This window comes from Strigops habroptila, chromosome 12 (assembly GCF_004027225.2).
Source record: "Strigops habroptila isolate Jane chromosome 12, bStrHab1.2.pri, whole genome shotgun sequence".
Classification (NCBI taxonomy): Eukaryota; Metazoa; Chordata; class Aves; order Psittaciformes; family Psittacidae; genus Strigops; species Strigops habroptila.
In genome coordinates, this window is record NC_044288.2 from 1938269 (window position 1) to 1955983 (window position 17715).

The 17715-nt window shown below is 43.2% G+C and overlaps 1 protein-coding gene across 2 annotated transcripts in view; it reads left to right on the forward strand.

Moving 5' to 3' along the window:
• Nucleotides 1-59: 59 nt before the first annotated feature.
• The window catches only part of KDM1A (lysine demethylase 1A), a 29350-nt gene continuing 11694 nt past the window's right edge, over nt 60-17715 (forward strand). Inside the window, exons 1-7 of one of the 2 annotated variants that reach the window (XM_030505044.1) lie at nt 88-421; nt 1848-2013; nt 7028-7087; nt 10586-10719; nt 13632-13710; nt 14990-15082; nt 15744-15850. In XM_030505044.1, the coding sequence (XP_030360904.1) occupies nt 137-421; nt 1848-2013; nt 7028-7087; nt 10586-10719; nt 13632-13710; nt 14990-15082; nt 15744-15850 (924 nt within the window). In that variant the 5' untranslated portion in view covers nt 88-136. Of the gene's footprint in view, nt 422-1847; nt 2014-7027; nt 7088-10585; nt 10720-13631; nt 13711-14989; nt 15083-15743; nt 15851-17715 lie in introns of both variants that reach the window. The other variant, XM_030505045.1, reaches the window with a different exon arrangement.

The window sequence follows — 17715 nt, forward strand, 5'->3', positions numbered from 1 at the left end:
GAGATGAGCTCTGAGGCAGAATCTCTTCCCCGCTGCCCCGGTGCGGCCCGGACGTGACGTCGGGCGGCGGCGCGGTCCCGCCCCGCTCAGGTCGCGGTTCGGGTTCCTTTGTGTGCGCCGCGGCGCGGCCGGGGCGATGCTGTCGGGGGGCAAGAAGGGCGCGGAAGCGGCGGCGGGCGGCGAGGGCGGGCCTGAGGCGCCGGTGCCTCCGCCCGCCGCCGCGGGGGCCCCGGGCTCCTCCGCCGAGAGCGGCGGCGCTGCGGAGCGCACGCCCCGCAAGAAGGAGCCGCCGCGGGCGTCCCCCCCGGGTGGTCTATCCGAGCCGCCCGCCGCCGGTGCCGCCCCTGCGCCCGGCGCCGAAACCACGGGGATCGCCGAGACCCCCGAGGGCCGCAGGACCAGCCGCCGCAAGCGGGCCAAGGTAGGTGGGGGGGTGCGGGGGGAATTAGTGCGCCGTCTGCGGGTGGAGTTTCGGTGATGTTTCTGTGCTTTGAAAATACCCATTTGCTAAAGGTGTTAATCTTTTGGCAGAGCATATCCCCATCATCAGTTCAGGGTAGCACAAGGTCGCCTCACCTGGTCTGGGGCGTGAACTCAGTTGAGGAGGGTCTCCAGGTTAAAGATAAACGTAGGGCAAAGCTTAGGGGTTTTCATTGGACTTAATTGTTCTCTGCAAGTTGCGTGAGCTCGAGGGTGGGAGGCTGCAGAGGGCCTTAGGGCAGAAGTAGTTTGTGTTGGGTTTAAATGCCTGTGATAATATACTTACGATGCCGTGGGATCGTTGTAACTTGCTTCAGAACATGGGTTCGCAAAAGATCCTGGTGGTGCAAGGTTTGCTGAACAGTGAGAACTGCACGTGCTGGGCATGGAATGTGAGTGTTCGAAAGGTAGATCATGGAGTGTGTTAGTGTTTTGCTGAATTTAGGCTTTCCTGTACACGGGCTTCCCAGTGCTGTTGTGAATTGTGCCCATTATTGCCCTGTCTTAATGACTGAACTTGGACCGTGAAAGATGTGCCATTCTTTTGAGATGAAGAGTTGCTTTTGTCACCTCACGGCACAAGTTGACCTCCAGGATGTCGGAGGGTCACCAGCGGCTTTCTTTTTATTTTCCCCATGGCTGCATATTGTGAGAAGTGGGTTTTTTTTCCTTTCCAACAGGTAGAAGCACACAAACTTTCTAACTTTGGGGAAAAAAGCTTGGTTTGTTAACCAGTGTGAGGTGCATCCCTTCTGGGTTGTTTCTTGGGGTTTCCATGTTCCTTTAAGTTGGAGCAAGTCTTTAGCTGGTAATATTCTTTATTTTTACTAGACAAGAGAACAAAACATAAATTGCAATCAAGATTTTTAATTACTTTTTAAATTTTGTGTTGAGCTGCTCATGTGACTGTCTTGGAGAGGAGGCAAATGGGATCCTCTGCACTGACGGGTGGGATTTCCTCAGGAAACCTTGTGTACAGTTCTGGTCACCCATGTTTGACAAATAAATTCAAGTTGGAATATACGGATTGGACATAGAGGTGATTTGTTACCCCTGGGTTTGACAGGGAGGGGAAGAAGGGGAAGAAAACCAGGAGGTTGAATGATAATGTAACAAATACCGATAAACTGGGTTCAGTAGCGGCAGGAAGTTCCTATTATTGGACAGTTGGGTGCTGAAGACTTTAGTGGAGGTAAAACTTGTTAAGCTGTTCAAGATTTTGTGACATGGCAGCTGTAATAAGACAAGGTAACTCAGGCCTTGTCTTTGAGCTGTAAGCAGTTTTGTTGTTTGCAGTGTTCGTTTTAGCAGTGAGACTTAGAGACATCTTCAGTGTGTTTATTTATCCTCTGTGGTGCTTCTTACAGGTGGAGTATAGAGAGATGGATGAGAGTCTTGCAAACCTGTCAGAAGATGAGTATTACTCTGAAGAAGAGAGAAATGCTAAAGCTGAGAAAGAGAAGAAACTGCCACCACCACCTCCCCCAGCTCCTGCAGAAGAGGAGAATGAAAGTGAGCCGGAGGAGCCGTCTGGTGAGTAGAGAGACCTTCTTCTTCTCTGACACTATTTGCCTGTTCTATTGCCAGAAATTAAGTGGGGTCAGGTGCAGCATCATGAATCTTGTGTCTGGTTTTGATCTGTTTATGAATGATTGTTCTACAGTGTTTTCTTTGCTGGCCCTATATGGGAAGGAGGGGAAATCACAGAAGAGCAGCCTGGTAAAGATGGGAATGTGCATGATCTAATTCCAAACCAAGCCAACCTTCTCATGCTAGATCCTCATTATCCTTATTGACTTGTCTTTGGAAGCTTATTGACCAGAATAGCCTCTTTGGCATTTAGCTGCCACACCTGCTCATGTGCCAACAGTCACTTATTCCTCTGAGAGGTTAGATTTACTGGGGGGATTGCTGTGCAGGAGAACAGATTTAACCTGCAGTGGTTGCTGCGGCTTTAAAACTATGACGCTGATCTTAAGTTCAGGTTGGATCCTGTTGGCTTAAACTTCAGTGCTTTCCTTATTTCCTTTGACAGACTTGTCAAGCTTCGCTTTTCATTGGGAAGTTTTTTGGTCAGTCTTGCTCAGGAAGCAGCTGCTTTTGAGGTTTCATGGTGTTAGCAGCGCCTTCTCCTTCTGTTGTGTTTCTGGCTACCACCAGTAGTTAGGTCTGGTGTTGATGTATCACTCTGCTATGTACAAAATCACACTTTGGCAAAGTTTAGCTGTTGGAGAGACTTTATGAGGCGATGTGTGTACTAGCTGGCTTTAGACAGTAGCTGAAATCTAGTAACTGAACTTTTGATAGTTCATCACTGATGTGAATAACTGTTAATCTTCAGTTCTGCTGCTCTTATTTGGCTTCTTTTGGCTGGCAGAATGAGGATGTAGACTGATGTCAATTTGGGGATACTTACCTTCAGTTTCAGAAAATATATTAAAAGCCACAGTTGTGTGCTATCTCTTGGGATTTGCACCTGTAGTCTCGTCAGTTGTGGCTGTTGGCTTCTGGCTGGATACTGGAATAGTGTAGCTCATCTGCTTGACTGAAATATTTGCGATGATGAAAATCCTCCCTGCCCCCAGCTGGAGCTGATCTATCAGAAATGGAATTTTGATATATGTAGTTAAACAAATATCTTTTAAGTTCACCATTTAATTTAGCTCAGACTTTGGGTTTAATCCTTGAAATCTCATATTAATACATTTCTCATATTTCTCAGATATTTTCTGGGAGATTTCTCAGACACCTCTGCCATTTTGCACCTCTAGGAGTGATTACTGGAATCAGTTTGAGGCATAACCAGTGAAGTGTTTTATCCTATGAAGGAAGAGATGTGGAAAATAGGCAGTGATAGACACGTGCTGTTCTATCCATACAACAGTCTCTTAGGCAGTTATTCCACAAGCACTCGATTTAGTCATCTAAATACAACCAATTTGGAAATGGGCTATATCCAGCTGCCTGGAGATAAGGAGATTTCAGGTCATTGTATCCTTTCTCCATTCCCAGAAATCCTGTGATATGCCTGAAGCAGTGATGTAGGAAGATGACAAAATTTCCGTTGTCATTCCATAGCTAGTCCTGCTCTATTTTTAAGGGCTTCTGAAACTATATACAATAGTGGATCTCTCTGTCTTTATTAATGCAGGCATCAAGAGCATCAGGTCATCTCTTGCTGGCTGTTAAAGTGCTCTGAAACTCCTAATTCAAACAACTGTTAGCAGGAAGAGGCATTGGAGTCTGCTGTGTGTAGCAGCAGTGTTTATGATTGAGTTGTTTTTCTCTCTGTTGCTGCTTTGAAGCAAAAAGAAGTGTTCAGTAAGAACTATTAAACAGGACAGTAATTCTAGAGCAGGATTGCATATTGAAAATATAACAAAATACAGAAAGTTGTTTGTGTATTACTGTTAATTTATTCTCATTGCAGATCCTAATAATTTCCTTTGTATGTTTAAAGCCTGTAAAAACACAGGTAGTGCAGTAGAGGTGTAAAGCTGTCATGTTACAGGTTATGATCTTTTGTGTTGAAAAGCCTCGTTGTGCAAACTTAAACATGTAGTGGGGACAGTAGCTGGTATTTCATTAGTCTATCCTCACTGTCAGTTTACAGTAGAAGGACGTTATTCAGTATCACACTTCAGGTGACAGCAAAATGCTTATTGTGGGGTCTTATTTTGGTCTTATTTGGGGTGGGTTCCATTAATGTGTTCAGCTGTGGGAAATTCCAGATGTTTTGGCTATGCAAATTGTTATAGTCTGGATTTGCAGAATCTGCTGCGTTTTATTCCAGAGTAGTTTGAAAAGGTGTAACAGCATTTCACGAGTAAGATAATTTCCTTAAAGTGTATCTCCTCTTTTTTTTTTTTTTAATTGAGAAATATTTTCTGATGACAAAAAGCTTCCAAACTCACTGTCAGTGCTGAGTGACATCTGTGGTGTTTGCCAGTATCCCTTTTGGAATTAGGATCTTGCTGCTTTCATTTTTCTCTTCTAAGGATCTTTCTTGTTTGTCCTTGACAAATTGGATTTTCATTTTTCTGGCCTCCTGAAGATACACTTTGCCAGCTCCTTTTCTTCCTTTTGTCTGTGGGCATCTTGCGTTTCTAGCCGCAGTTTTCCAAGAGAGCATAAGACTGAGTATGGCGCAGATGAACGTCAAGTGAATAGTCAAACTTCGTGGTGCTCTGTCCCTGTCTTTCATCTGACTTGTCCATTTCCCAACTGGAATTCAGTACACAGTTGTAATCATATGCCACTAGTCTTTATTTTAAGACGGTATGAAGTGGACTCTTTTGTTGCCCTTCTTCCTGCGGTTGTTCAGCTGTTATTCTGTTGTCTTGAGGCTTTCAACAGATTCTGCTCCTGCACATGTCGTGTTCGGCTGCAGTAACTGGATGTCGGCGCGGAGCAGCAGTTCGCTTGCTGCTCTGCTCCTTTGCAGCTGGAACCTGCCTCTCGTAGGGGGAAGGAGAGGCAACCTGCTCTAGCAGACCTTGTTTCCATGCTTCTGTACTCGGACTGGGTAGTCATTAGAATTGTGTCTGAGCAAGCAGTAATAGTGATGCTTTCTTTTTTGACCTGGTTTAGCTGTTACTAACAGAAGAGGGGAAAATGCTGATTTCTTCGTGTAAGTAAACCAGGAACAATTTTGTCCCATCTATTCATTGTCAGTACTAATTTAGGGATAATGAGTACAAGAGGCTGATATCTCCATCTTTTCAATTTCTTAACTTACAAAAGGCATAAATAGAACTTTTCCCACAGAAAAGTGAATGCAGGATTAACGGCCTATGCTGGAGTGTAAATATGAACTTTTTTGTTGTGTTAGCCTTTCCCATAGTGGAAGCAGGTCTTGGAATGTTCCCAGCAAAATAAAGTACTTCCAGTGTAGATGAAGTGAGAAATTTTTTCTTGCTATTCCAGGTACATTAGTTCATATAATCCTGATTTTGGGACTTCTGAGGCCTCTGAAAATCCAGTTATTTGTCATAGTCTCTCTTGTGAGTTTCTGAACTTCCCTGCTGGTAGACTGATGATATAAAAGTACTGACTTGCTCCTCTACTGCAGCTGAGTGAAAATGTCTTTTCCTGTTTCAGTTCCTGTTTTATTTTATCTGTAGGTGTGTAATGTTACAACATTCCAGATGTTAATCCAGGTTATCGAAGTATGAAAACATTTGGTTCACTTTCTGTGTCTTTGCTTTAGGGGTGAAATTTGTAATTCAGCTGAAATTTCAGTGTATCCCAAGAGCCTCAAATTGCAGCCTGGCAAAATTGGCCACCCAGTTTCAAACTCTGAAGAGGAATCTTAACAGTTGTGTGTTCAGCCTTAGGTTAGACCTTACTCTTACCTGTGTGGAGATGACGCCTTGAGCAGTTCTGCTCTAGGAAGTGACTGTTCATTTGCTACCGTGACCTCAGTGGTTTGTTTCAGTGGGGGTTTGCTTGGACTTGAGAAAACACCCACTTTGCTGACTGTTGAAGCGTTGGTTTGAAGGAGCCTTGGTACAGGAGCAGCCGATCAAACAGTGCTGGGCTGCCCCTGGAGCGTGCCATGGCTTTCTGCTCGCTGGAGGCGACACCACTAGGCAAATACCTGACTGTGGAAGGATGTTGCTTACAGGCTGAACTTGGAGCTAGCATCTCTTGTGAAGATCAGCAGTGTGTGAGGTGACCTGCATTAGCTTTGTTCCTGCAGATATCTCAGCTGTGCTCATCTCTGTTCTGGAAATGCTCTATTCCTCATTGTGTTGTAGTCCTGTCAAGGCTGCTGTTTAGGACTTGCATGCAGGCTAAGGTAATTTTGAGACTTCTTCAGATCTTTCAGATGAGCGCTTTGCCTTTCCTCATGTTTCCAGCCCTGGATATGTTGAAAGACTGATGTCTTTCAGTGCTGGGTATTGAGCACATTACATGGATTGACATGTACTTGATTCAGAGGCGGTCTTAGCGTGTTAGAGCATTGTTGGTGTATCAAGGGCACTGAAGCCAAAACAAGCTGTCTGAGCCTTTCAAACACAGTTCTGTCATCAAGCTTCGGGGAAGGGTTTATGGCAAAAAACTAAAAAGAGCAGGCTCTCTTGAAAGTAAGAGGCTTTTCAGAATGGTTCAAACTATCCCCTTGCACATGGAGAGACTCAGGACAACCAACGGCAAGATTATAAAATTCCTCTGGTTTGCAACCCATGGAATCTGATGGTACCCATCCACCAGATCTTGGCAGTAAGAAATGTGAACTTATTAATCAAATCCTAGCCATTAATGAACTTGATCATAAGTATTTAGCCACCAGGAATGCTACATATTGTGTACTTCTTTATGTCCCATTAAGTCTGATGTAAAGCGTTCCAGTAACATGGATAACACTTAGAAGACTGCAGAGTTTGGTGCCCTGAACCCAGGTTCCAGAAGATGGGATTCTCAGAAAATGGGTTTAGTTAGTTGGTGAAATTTAATATCTAAAACGCCAACTGCCGGGCCTTTATGTCCAGTATGGTTTAACTTATGGAGTAAGGTCCCTGAGTTCTCCTCTTTCCTTCCACAGGGCAAGCAGGAGGACTTCAAGACGACAGTTCTGGAGGGTATGGAGACGGCCAAGCATCAGGTGAGGGTGGCGTTTGATGCTTGCCAATTAGTAGCAAGAGCCGCCAAGTTAGGGAGCGATGCTTGCAAGTGCGCACGGGTGCGGTTGGTCAGAACTTAGCCAGAGGTACAGGAGCTGTTTAACAAGTGAGGGGTATTTTCAGCTTCAGTCGAGGTCTGTACCAAGTGCAGGAAGGACACTAACCTCTGTTGAAATGCCTCGGGCCGGTCTCTCATCCCTCCATTCCTCTCCATGTTCAGAGGAGTCCAAGCGTGCAGAAAGATGTTTCTTACCTGGCCAGTTTCTACCACCCTGAGTGACACCGAAAGGCCTGGGCTTCAGCACAGTAGGCCTTTTGTCTAATCTGCTGAAGCAGCATAGCAGGGAGTGCCTTTTGCTCCTTTGTTCTTGTGTGTTTTTCTTTTGAAAGCATTGTGTTTGAGCCAGTGGTTACCCAGGAGATTTAGCTGTCAGGGATCGTCATAGTCTGCTTCTCTGTGGACTGGATTGGGAATTACATTCGCCATTTGGCCTAAGTTCTGATGCTGGCAGCATGCACTTACTGCTCAATTCACACAATTGGTCTTTACTCCTAAGTGCTTTGAGTGCTAGTGAAAATCTTCCTCCAGCTCTGCCACTTCTGCTCTCACTTGAGGATTGAGGATTAGAGTTTTAAGCGAAGGAGTTGAAGGATCCAGAACCTATTCTGTACCTCCAGGTTGCTTTTTTTGAAGCAAATATAAGTTCAAGATACTCATCTGAGAGTGCATCCTTGCTGTTCTAAGTAAAGGAGCCTAGTTATGTTTTGGATCTTACCACTTGCATGGAGTTTCTGACTGTTACAGATTGTGGGCTTAAGGATGCATTGCCTGTTTTGTTTTTAGGCAGCCATTGGCTGTTGGAAATTGTGCATATTTTGCATTTTATGTACATGCTGAAGGTATGCTTTAACAATTGTCTGATTCAACAGCCAAGTAACTTTCCTTCAGAATGTTTTTGATCTGAAATGCTTCAGTAAGTCTATAAATGAGCAGCATCTCTCAAGATTTCTCATGTGGGGAAGAAGATAATCGAAACTTCAGCCCATTGGTGGCTGATGCTAAATGTCAGGAAATGACAAGTGTGTGCACAAATGTGTGTCAAGAGATGAGAATCCAGGAATTCAGTCTAGGCCGACCTATCCCTGCAGTCATGAAAGAGGTGTCTGCCCCAAGGACAGTTCTGAACCAATACTGCCTTTAATGTGTTGCTTTTGTGAAACACAAGCAGTAAGGATGTGGGATGGGGGGGATTTAATCACTCTGAAATTGATTTCACTTGGAGTTGTGTAGTTGCAGAAGTAAATTCAAGGACATCCAGGTTTTGGAAGATCTTCTGGTGGTTGGGCCAGAGGAAACGATGTGTTTGCTAGGTTTGGGTATTGCCATAGACATGTGGCCCTAAAAAAAGCCCCAAACCAGCAATCCCTTCCCCCTCCTTGGAGTTATTTCCAGGGCTGTTTGGGGCACCAGTTTCTCTGGCTTCTCAGTTTGAAAAAATAGGTCACAAAGCTTTCCAAGAAGCTAGTGAGTTCCCTTAATGGACATGTCTGAGAGTTTCCTGGTGGTTGATCACCGTGCGACAGGCGATGCTCTTTAGCAGATGTCAGGAGAAGCACACTCGTATCCACCTGTAAGAGAGAGCCAGGTTCAGCATTTCAAACCTTCGTTTAACTGGCCATTCTCTGAAAATGGTGCTGCTGAGCTTGTTGCTGACAGTTGATGATCTAGAACCTTAAGGAAGGTTTGTTAACATTAATAAAGGCTTAGAGAATTGGTAAGTTTGGTTTGATTTACATGCACAGTTTTATGGAGTTCATTGTTGAAGATATGCATCCATATGTAGATGTTTGCACGGTTGGTCCAGTGTTAGGCTGAAGGACAACAGAAGGGCTGGGGGATGTTTCTCACTGGAGAAGCTGGAATTCCAGCAGAGCTGTGGGTTTCTATTCCATCGCTGAATATTAGTGTCAAGCAGTGTTGTGGTGTGTTGACTTCTCTTATTAGTAATTCCATTTTACTTGCAGTGCTCTGTTGCCTCTGTTACTAATTTCCTCTTGTTGTAATATTCCTATAAATGGTCAAAGACAGTTTTCTTTCCCTTGAGTCATCATGCAGTTAGGTCTTCTAATCTTTGCTTGGGAATGAATTGTGGGTTTTTAGCTTTACCACCTTTTCCTTGCTTAAATCTTTTTCTTCACCTTTGGGATTTAAAAATGCTTGGAAGTTAAAGGTGTGTGTGGTTGCACCAGGATTGAAAGAAGAGAATTTTTCTCCCCAATACAGCGACATGTGTACCTCTGCACATGAGCCTCAAACTTGCAAACAGTTGTCTTGGTTAGTATCATAAACTGCAAGCTTGTATTTTCTTTGACATTATTATAATCTTTTGGAACAGTTCCATTTCAGTGGATGATCCTGATCTTCCTGCATTACTTGTGTGTTTTTTCCCCTTGGGATATTGGTTTATATCTTTCCAGGTTGAATGTCCTCTCCTCTGTCTGTCCCGATCTTAAGACACTTCCTAGGACATAAGAGTTTATATTGTTCTTGCTGCATTTCTCATCTCAGTATTGCATTTTGCTCACTGTGCCTGCAAGGTTCGCTTTCTGCACTTGTGCTGTAACACTTTATGCAGCTGTGTCTTGGTTTGTTAGAGCGTATTTTATATATAGTGTAATATTCAAGAGAGATTGAGGAATGTAGGGTCCTTAACTATGTTATTACTTCATTGCCAGTGTTTGAATTAATAGAAGCACAGGTACCTTTATGAATGAAGTCTTTCCACAGATAAAGTGTCTCCTGTATATATTAAACGTTGGTCTTTGACACGTGGAGCATTTAAAAGGAAAAGTCAGAAATCTGTTGTTATTGCTGTGGGCAGCACGAGGGGGGGGGCACAGGAAAAGCGTAAATAGGATTGTGAGTCATTGCACTGCTTGTGGGGAATGTGTAAAACGTGGAAAAGGAGAGGTTAAGGTGGGTTCCTGCAGGTTGAGGAGCTCAGTGCAAATGAAACCTTGAAAAGCACATGAGGGGCTGTAGGCGTTGTGCTTGTGTCTTACAGATCTTTTGGCTTTGAACAGGTTCCAAAATGTTTTTCATATTCTGGTAGAAACTGGAAACCACACAAATGAAGGACAGATTCTAAAGCAGTTATATTTTACCAATATTGTATTATATATGTGTTATATTTAATACATATTTTACTGGTATGTGCCCCCTTTACTTTCAGGGTGTTGGTTGGGGTTTTTGCTTGTTTGCAGTATAGTTTTTTCATTAACCCTAAGTGATACCTGTAATTCAAAGAACTGTTGACTTGGGAAGCTGCAGAAGTAAAGAAAAGGACTAAATGAAAGCATGAGATGAAACTGGCCACCGTATCAAGTCATGGCTGGATGCACTAGGGAGGGCAGTGTAAAAACACTTACCTAGCAGTTCCTTTTGCAGTGCCTGTAGACAACTTGTCTTTTTATTGTAGGTGTGGAGGGTGCAGCTTTCCAGAGTAGACTTCCTCATGACCGTATGACATCTCAAGAAGCTGCCTGCTTCCCTGATATAATCAGTGGGCCACAGCAGACTCAGAAGGTGTTTCTGTACATCAGGAACCGCACTGTAAGTTTATTGTAAAAGTATTGATGAAAAAAGAGTAGGACATTTGTGTTCCTTGCAAAGGCTTTTTGGCAGTTACCATGTCTAACAGTTGGTAGATTTCCTTGGGTTTGAGATGGTAGGAGTACATTTCTGCAATTGCTTCATGCTCTGAGTTTCTAAGGAAGGTGTTATCCAGTTCTTGATAGAGGCAATGCTGCAAGGCAGCATAAAGAATCTTTAGTACATTTACAATATCCAAAACATGGTCATAACAACCATCAAAACTACATGATTCAGCTGCTTCAGCTTTTAAAAGGTAAGCAAAGAGCTGGTGCAAATGTTCTATTGATCTCAGCTTAAAGAAGTGTCGGTAGAATACTTTAAAATAATAATCACATACATTGTTGCTTAGAATAAGTCAAACCTCTAAGCTTTTATTTTCTTACTTTGCTTAGCATTCAGTTGCTGCAGTGCTGAGCTATTAAGCCAGTTGTGTGGCTTATTCTCACAACAGAACAGTTTCTTTACCAGCTTTGATTTCATAAAAGAAACTGTAACCTTGAAGAAAGGAAACTCTGCTTCTGAATGTTTGGAGCATTTCTGCCTAATTCAAAACTTCATGTGACGTAAAACACAGAAAGAAAAGGGGCAGTATTCAAATAATTCTCTGGGGAGTTCATTGACTTGAGTTCAGGCCAGCACACCTGAAGGTTAAACCTTAACTTAAACGGTGGGATTGTGCTTTGCAGATGATGTTTTTAAATTGTGACAATGCTTTTGGGTTCCCTAGCACAAAAAATAGGGTTCAAAGCAAGAAATACTTTGAAAATTTGCTTTGTTACCATAGTTAAGAGAGAAAACACTATCTTGCATTCAGGTTTTTTCACAGACTTAAGATGATCAGGGGCATCACATCGTGGTAGCACCCAGTGCTTAATAACTTAAACGAGTTATGTGAAATTCATGCATAGTTGACAGCTTCTTGGTAAGAGTGTGACTTCTATTCCTGCGAAATCTCCCTCGAAGTAACCTAAGTTGTAGCTTTTGAGAAGTCATGAGATACATAAAACCAGACCAGAACGTGGGGAGAGGGGGAAAGCTTGGAAAACAATATGCTCAAAGTGTCTAGTGAGTCAGTGATCCTTTTACAAACACATCAGAAGCAGAGAAGCCTTCCACTGAAACTGATGAATGGCTGGGATTTGCAGGGCTGTCCTGGAAGAGCTGCATTGCTGGTCTTTGGTCCTTATTCACTATGGAGGAACTTAAAGATGTTCCTAAGCAGGAATCCCTTTCTGAGGAAGACTTGTGAGAGGATCTCCTCCAGTCAGGATAGCAGAGGTTATAGAACAGCGGAAGAAGCCAATGGTAATAAACCCAGTGCTCAGCAGGGCTCTGGAAGAGCTGTGAACTGCAGTGTGCATCCTCTTACTTACAGCTGGCTCAGTCTCAAGGGATTTGAGAATGTGGAAGAGGGCGTGAAGACAGAGAGTTCCTGGAGGTTAGAGGAGTTAGACTAGTAAGTCTGGTATTTCCTATTTGCCTGGTAACAAATGGAATCAAGAATTGAATGAATGACCTGGTAAGTAAAAATGTTATTTTGGAAGGCTCACAGTAGCTTTTCTAAAGGGATGTCATCCTTTACAGTCCATCTGAGTTCTTCAGAGGACTCATAAGAAAGCGAACAAAGGAGATCCACTTCATTTGATCTTCTACATTAATCCCCCCACCCCAAAACAACCAACCAGCCAAGGGGGAGGGGAGGGAGAACAAACCACAAAACACTAAAAGCTGTTGCTAAATTACTGTTGGCTAAAGCATGTCATGAAAATTTACAAATCAGAATGTGGGGTGAATGATTTGTTGTGGCAGTGCAGGGCAGTTGTGGTTTGAAGCTTTTAAAATCTTCTTCTAAGGCCTGCAGTGTTCTGTGTATTGTAGAGGGTCTGAAAATCAGAATTTGTAAAGAAATGGTCACTTGCTGCACATCCTGACTTATTTTGGATAGTAAAATGAGGACTACAAAAACTGCGAAAGATGAAAACTCTTATGAGTAACTGTTTGATAACATAGCAGTTGAAATTGATTTTAAATCAAAGTAAGCTAATGTGAATAACGGGAGTAATTGTATATATACATACATAGATGTTTATATATAATAATCTATATTATGGGCTTTGCAGTCTTCTAGCTGAGAATGGAATCTTAGCTTTACGTTATGCAGTACTACGAGATGATTAGTTCCACACTCAGACCTGATCAGAAAGGTCACTGTTAAAAATGACTTGGAAAATGAGTAGAAGAAGGTACTGTGCTAAAGATGAAATTTGCCTCAAATGGCCTCCCAAATGATATGGAAATTCTTTCTTAATCTTTCCTGTTCATTAAAGTTGTGTGATTTCCACTTTGAGGAGCTTTCAGTAGAGAAAGACCCAAATAAAGGACTATTTCTGGAATGAAAAATGGCGTGGAGATGCTGTGTGTGACCTAGATCTAGGCACTGAGCAGTCAAACGTTATTTATTAACTATTGCCATCCATGCCATGAAGTAGAGTTCTGTTGAGGAAAACAGTCAGGATTTTGTTATTCTGTGCTTTTTTCCTCTAACACGAAGTGACATAATTGTACCTGCCCGTGGTCCCTTCCAACCTAAAGCAGTGTAGCTTTTGTTCTTTCAGTGTGTGTTTTCTTGGGTGTGTGATTAGGAGATTGCTAACTTGATGTGTTTCCACTTATGTGAACTGGTGTAGGAAGTTAAAATGGGCTCTATTGCACCTTAAAAAACACTGGAAGGTGAAGTTCAGTGTGCCTTGGATGGCGCTGCCAGAGTGTAACTTGTTAGAGGATTTCATCTAACAACATTTGGTAACACAGGGAAAACACCTCTTTTGTATTACTTAATATAATGTGTCTTATTGTTTGTTTAAATACAGCTGCAGCTCTGGTTGGATAACCCTAAGATTCAGTTGACATTTGAGGCAACCATCCAACAATTAGAAGCACCTTATAATAGTAAGTCAAGTCTTTTACTGCCAAAACCGTACTGTGTGTGTCATTGCTGTTGTTTTTCAGTTTTGGTTGGCTAAAAGCTGCTTAAAATCAAGAGAGGATTTCAGATGGGTCCTTTTGTTAGTGGAGCTCTGTGAGCGTTCATGTCAAGAATGGACTGTTACAGTATGCTCATGTTTCGGGTTTGTTAGAGTTCATTTGTCTGGTAAAGAAATATATCCTTAGCATAAGTCAAAAAAAGCTGGTAACAAGATGGGTTGTTACAGAAGTTACACGAGAGTGGATTCACATACAGCTTGTAAAGTTTGCTACAACTTCATGGTGGTTTGCAGCCGTGAGATTTTCTGAATCACAAGGTTTCTGGGAGACATTAAGAAGTTGCATAAAACTTGAATGGCCGTGATGAAAGAAGGTGGTCAACGGGAGGGACTTTATACAAGGGAATGTAGTGATAGGACAAGGGGGAATGGTTTTAAACGGTCAAAGCGGAGATTTAGATCAGACATTGAGAAGTTCTTCCCTGTGAGGGTGCTGAGGCGCCGGCACAGGGTGCCCAGAGAAGCTGTGGCTGCCCCATCCCTGGCAGTGTTCAAGGCCAGGTTGGACACAGGGGCTTGGGGCAACCTGCTCTAGTGGAAGGTGTCCCTGCCCGTGTGAAGGGCTGGAGTTGGATGAGCTTTAAGGTCCCTTCCAACCCAAACCAGTCTGTGGCTCTATGAAAAGAGCGAGGAGCTACTGCTTGCACATGTAGGCCATTCTAACCTTCTCAAAAAAGATCCCAATAAACTGGAAAAGGGTGAGGGGAGCCATAAAGAGGAAGTAATTAAAGAAGAAAACAATGCTGAAATGAGTGCAGATACACTGCCAAGTATTGCAAAATAATGAATTATTGTGTTTATAAAAACCAACATGAGAACTCAGTGCTCCAGGAATGGGTTGGTTTAATGGTGGTAAATATCATCACAGTTCTGCATAAAGCTCTCCGGATTTCTGCAGTCAGTTTCAGAAAAGGTGTTCTTCTGCACTAGAAGAAGCATTTCATGTCCTGTGCAGCTTTTCAGGCAGTATTCAAAGCTACAGTATAATATAAAACCAGCTCGTGGCTTCCAGAAAACTCACCTCAGCCTTTCTCAAGAAGATGGGTTCTTGGGTAGGGCAGCTGGGAGCAGAAAGGGTTGTGTTCAGGGTGGTTTTGCTGGCCTGCTGCTGTGATCTGTTTGCTTGTGAAGATGTTCTCAGTGCTAAACGTGCAGAATGATTTTGAAACATTCCCATTTTGTAGGTGATACAGTGCTCGTTCACAGAGTACACAGCTACCTGGAGCGGCATGGGCTCATCAACTTCGGGATCTACAAGAGAGTGAAGCCCCTTCCAAGTAAGAAACCTGAAAATGGTTTTGGTTTATTGTTCTGTGATTCTCAAGACAAAGTTTTGAGTCCTTTTTTTCTTTTAGGATAGTCATGCTGAGAAAATAAAAAATGATGGAAATCCATTTGGCTCCAGATGTTCATGGTTTTTATTTGGACCTGGAGGAGCTGTTCATTCAAGTAAATCACTTTGAGAAGGAAAACATTTGCAAATCTTTGGTAGATAATTCAGGGGCTGTCACTGTTGAATGAGTTATCTTTGTTCCTCATTTGAGGAACAGAAGACACAAACACGGTCCTGTACTTGAATCTCTTATATGAAATACGATGCAATAATTAGTAAGAATTAGTTTCTTCTTCGAAAGTTTGTTCTTCAGAAGTATTTTTCCTCCTGTTTTCTTCCTTGTCACAGATGCACTACTGGTATATTTTTCTTGTACCTGTCTCCTCAAGGAGGACTGTAAAGTGTTTTACTGTTACCATGTTATGTACATAATAACTTCAGTTTTTTGTGGCTATTTGTTCTGTTCAAGAGTTTGTCAGAACTACTAATGAGAGGGAATCTGCTTTTTGTTCTTGGTGTCTCTTAAATGTAACTTCAACATGACCATTTGCAGTGTAATAATAAAGCACATGCAGAGCCTGTAGCTTACTTTTCCCTCTCCTCAGCCAAGAAGACTGGAAAGGTGATCATTATCGGATCTGGAGTCTCTGGGTTGGCAGCTGCTCGCCAGTTGCAGAGTTTTGGAATGGATGTCACCGTTCTGGAAGCCCGGGTATGAATTTCTGTGCTCTTTCACTTCTATACAGAAACTTAACCAGTAACCACATTCAGTCCTGGCCTCTAAGGCTAAGCAGCCCAGCAGCATGCCCAAGATGGGCAAGCTTGTGTGTAGTTACATGTGGCCAGATGTATTGCTGAGCGCTAAACCTGTCTCACTAGGAAACAGTACTATCTGTCCTCCCTGGGAGCTGGCTAATGCTTTCTCAGGGGTGGACTGTATCGTCAGGTGCCAGTGTCATAAGCTTATACCAGTAACAGGTTGGAATCTTCTTTCTTTCATGATTAGGAAGTGATGTTTCACTGGAGAGCAGAACGCAAGTCTGTACTTCAAGAAGTTGCCCATTAAATAGAATCATTGTTTGGAATTCCCAATCAGTGTCAGACAGGATATTTTTTGTACCTTTTAAATCTACATTAATTCTTTCCTTATTTATTACTGTGTGCTTAACAGAGGCTTTAAAGTTTTACATAGAGCTACATTTTGTGGTGTGTGAGAAATTGGAATTTATTGAATGTTTTACTTCCTGACTTCATTTTGTTTATTCATTTACTTCTGATACTTTCCTAGCACAGCCTGAAATAACCTGCTTAGGTTTTTTTATTAGAGTAATGTTTCAGGCTCTTAAGTTTGCTAGCTGCTGCTCTTGTTGCTGCGGAGCTGCTGCTCTGTGCTTCCCAGGTTCCACACCACTAGAACAAAAGAGAGCACAACACTGGCTGTTTGAGTCTCTTGCTACCTGAATGTATTGTGGGGTTTTTTTGTTTGCTGGTTTGATTTTGGTGTCTTAGGGGGTTTTTGGAAGTTGGAAGAAGATCTGTGCTGTAACCTGGGCTTTGTTCTGTGCATATAACCAGTCTGTAGATGTGGCAAGAGGCTATTTTAAAATAACGTACAATATTTTTCGGTCATTTTTCTGTGGACTGCTGCAGCTCCTCTTAAGTAGTCAGCGCCTCAGCGCCCTCACAGGGAAGAGCTTCTGCCTCAGAGCTCATCTCAATCTCCCCTCTGGCAGGTTAAAGCCGTTCCCCTTGGCCTGTCCCTACAGGCCCTTGTCCAAAGCCCCTCTCCAGGTTTCCTGGAGCCCCTTTAGGCACTGGAGCTGCTCTAAGGTCTCCCCTTAAGGAGTCTTCTCTTCTCCAGGCTGAACCAGCCCAGCTCTCTCAGCCTGGCTCCAGAGCAGAGCTGCTCCAGCCCTCGCAGCAGCTCCGGGGCCTCCTCTGGCCTCGCTCCAGCAGCTCCACGTCCCTCTTGTGCTGCTGCCCCAGAGCTGGATCAGGACTGCAGGGGGGGTCTCCCCAGAGCGCAGCAGAGGGGCAGGATCCCCTCCCTGAGCTGCTGCTCCCGCTCTGGGGGTGCAGCCCAGCACACGGGGGGGTTCTGGGCTCAAGTGCACACTGAAGCCGGGACATGGGGAGCTTCTCATCAACCAGCACCCCCAAGTCCTCCTTATTCAGTTTAAAGTGGTGAGAAAACTAAGTGTCAGTCTTAAGTCACTGGTATGTGTCAAGAATCCAAAACTTCTTCCTGCTTCTGAACTGGGCTGTTGATTCATGGTTATCTTCTTGATTGATAGCTGGCCCTTCTGTGGAGAACAGGTAGGAATAATTGCCTGATGGGTTTTCTTACCCTAAAATTTAGTTTTCTCCAGCACAGGTGAATAATTTCCTATAGAGCTATTGGATTTGGGTAGGAAGGTGGAGGAGGAAAGCTAGTATGTAACTTAATCTATTTGTGGACAGTGAAGGATTGTTTGTAGAATCCCAGTAGATCCTACTGTAGGTGTGGCTAAATCTGGCCAAATCTTTTTTTATTTCCTTTCTTCTTTTTTTGTTAATGCAACTTAAACATTTTATTCC